Source organism: Thalassophryne amazonica, chromosome 5, assembly GCF_902500255.1.
Source record: "Thalassophryne amazonica chromosome 5, fThaAma1.1, whole genome shotgun sequence".
NCBI classification, from domain to species: Eukaryota; Metazoa; Chordata; class Actinopteri; order Batrachoidiformes; family Batrachoididae; genus Thalassophryne; species Thalassophryne amazonica.
Window position 1 is genome coordinate 3,437,979 of NC_047107.1, and position 2,631 is coordinate 3,440,609.

The 2,631-nt window shown below is 38.8% G+C and overlaps 1 protein-coding gene across 1 annotated transcript; it reads right to left on the reverse strand.

Annotated features, from left to right (window-relative positions):
* Window positions 1–340: 340 nt before the first annotated feature.
* On the reverse strand, window positions 341–2,114 carry LOC117509727. Its single transcript, XM_034169441.1, has 2 exons — window positions 2,006–2,114; window positions 341–1,593 (listed from the first exon to the last, which is right to left on the reverse strand). The coding sequence occupies exons 1-2, from the start codon at window positions 2,081–2,083 to the stop codon at window positions 511–513; spliced, it is 1,161 nt and encodes a 386-aa protein (XP_034025332.1). The 5' UTR covers window positions 2,084–2,114; the 3' UTR covers window positions 341–510.
* Window positions 2,115–2,631: the final 517 nt, after the last annotated feature.

A 2,631-nucleotide genomic window follows, 5' to 3' on the forward strand; every position in this document is an offset into this window, starting at 1 on the left:
TGTCAGTCTGCTTGCAGCCAGTAACTTTGATGGAGGCAGAATAACTTGCTCTCCTTTGCCAAGAGCACGCAAATTATTTGAAAGTACGTTTGTACATTTTGATTTAGAGTGTCTGCTGGCCAATGAGGTATACAGGACAGACACATCAGTGTTCTCCTCCATGCAACTAACTGCTAACTCTGTCATCACCTTCATGAGAGAGAATGTCTCACAAATCTGAAAACCAACTTTCTGGGTACCGTGGAAACACCTAATCAAAGTCCTGTTGTAACCCTCAAAAACAAAGGTGGAAGTTGCCCATAAAGGGCCAGTGTTAAGTGACTGGGCAAAATGAATCAATGAGTGGACATTGAAAGTGCAATGTCTTATTCCATATAAACGCTCAGTCATCAGAACAAACATCCTGAGGCAAGCATTGCTCTCACGAACCTTTCTTTCAGAAACACTCTCACTCATGAGGTAATAAATACCAAATACAAATAGGAACCAGTGTTTCATATACACAGCAGGTCAAATTCCCTGAAATACCACCAAAGAATAGAACAGCAGAGCTCGCCATTCAGATGCCTTCCAATACTTCCGCGTTTTGAGAGACCTGGGGCATCTGGTTATTTCACTTGGAGGTGCTATATCCTGCAGTCTCTCATCTAATTTCTTCACTTGGTCACCAATGTAATATGCCTCTGCTCTGTTTGCTGAATCCAGCCAAGTCCCCACAAAATGTCTAGTAACTCCTAAGAAAGCTGTGTGTTGTGATTCAGAACAAATGCCTTTCACAGAGTCATAATGTGGTAACTGCATGACAACTGAAGGCCCCTTCACACCTTGCTGACACATCCCTGTTCTCTGTGACTCTATTGACAATCTCCTCTGATCATCGTCAGTTCTTGGGAGTGCTTCACCACTGTATGGGTAAGTACGAATGGGAGGACCATTTCCATTTGGTATTGGTGTGCCTTCCTGCTTACACCAGTCGCATCCATACTTCCCATTGAACTGTTTGGAATTCCTCACTAAAGACCTGGCAGGTGCATCCGCTGACAGGCAAAGAGCAAAAATCCTGGTTTGGCCAAGAGGTGAGTGCAAACCATCTGCACCCAAATCTCTAAGTTCATCCACAAATGGTTTTAAGAAAGTATTCATGTTGGGTTTACATTCTCCAAACCACAAACCTGCCATAATCATATGTTTCCTGCGCATATGTGGTGGAATTTCATTTACTGTGGCAAACAAAGGCCAAACAGAAAAATTGGAGGATTTAAAAATAGAAACTCCATCAGTATTGAACAATAATGACAAGTCACTGGGACCTATTATGCCATCATGAAGAAGGTTTTTATAAAGTTTACCATGAACAATGTCATTTATGTTAGTTTCTCTCAAGATTTCATCAATATTTCGATTTTCAAGGGCAGCTGCCACTTCTGGTACTTTCATCATTCTTTGCAGCTGTGTTTTGACGGGCATCCTGAGAAAAAAACTACCCTCTGCAGTTGAGATGTCTGCACTGAATTCATTGCTGCAGTTTGTACAATTCCTTGTCAATTTCTCGGGGCCAAGATATGCAGTGCACGCCATGCAATAATAGTGAACCTGAAATTGAAATAGAAGAATGGTATGAATATAAGAACATTGAAACCTGCGAGAGCATGGTCGTTTTTTAATGCACAACAGAAGCTTGAGCATATTGATTATCAATGATAAGCAATCTGTATAGCAACAAAAAAACACCATACACCAACAAGAACATGATTTACTAGCATACCATGGCAAATGATAACAGCACAGACTAATGCTGCATTTACACATAACAATGACAAGAAATGAATGCCACAAAGTATACATTCTTGGCCGCTGATCATGTTAAGAATGTCAGGAATGTGCCAAGAATGAAGCAAATATGACAGTCGTAATGCGTTCTGCCTATGTGTAAATGCAGCATAACTCCCTTTATATGAAACACATTGGTCAGTACAGATGATGATTTAATAAAAAATAAACATACCTCGTACATTGAATCTTCAACACTCTTGTACAGCAAATACTTTGATGTAGGAACACTGTTTGGACAGTGTATATTCATCAAAGAAAGAAGATCATCCAAAGCACTATCAGAAAGACCATCCCACAAGACAGAGGACACTATCAGCAGTAGACTCTGTGACTTGGTGATGGGTGCATCTGGATAAATTGGAAGATTTCCATCTTCAAGGCTGAATCCCTAAAAAAGGCAAAAAAAACAAAACAAAACAGTGAGCATCAGAAAGGTGTAACATTAGTCACGGGGCTGATATCAGAAAGAGCCTTAGATAAACGTGGCTGCACTCAGACATGGACTGTTTATACTTGGTTGAGCCTTAATTTTTTATTATACGAACATTAATTGCGACACTATTGCACTCACAGAAATATTTAACCCTGACTTTGAAGATTTATGTAATTTTATTACATGACTAATTCCCATTTACTTTTTTTTTTTAGATAGTTTTAATACAAACCTACCAAATAGACCTTACATGATTCATATTCATTACTGTAATAATTCCTATTTATTTGAAATGCATAATCCTCAGCTTTATGTATTTAGTATTAATAAAATATAATTACTCTAAATCAATAATGACAGTATTT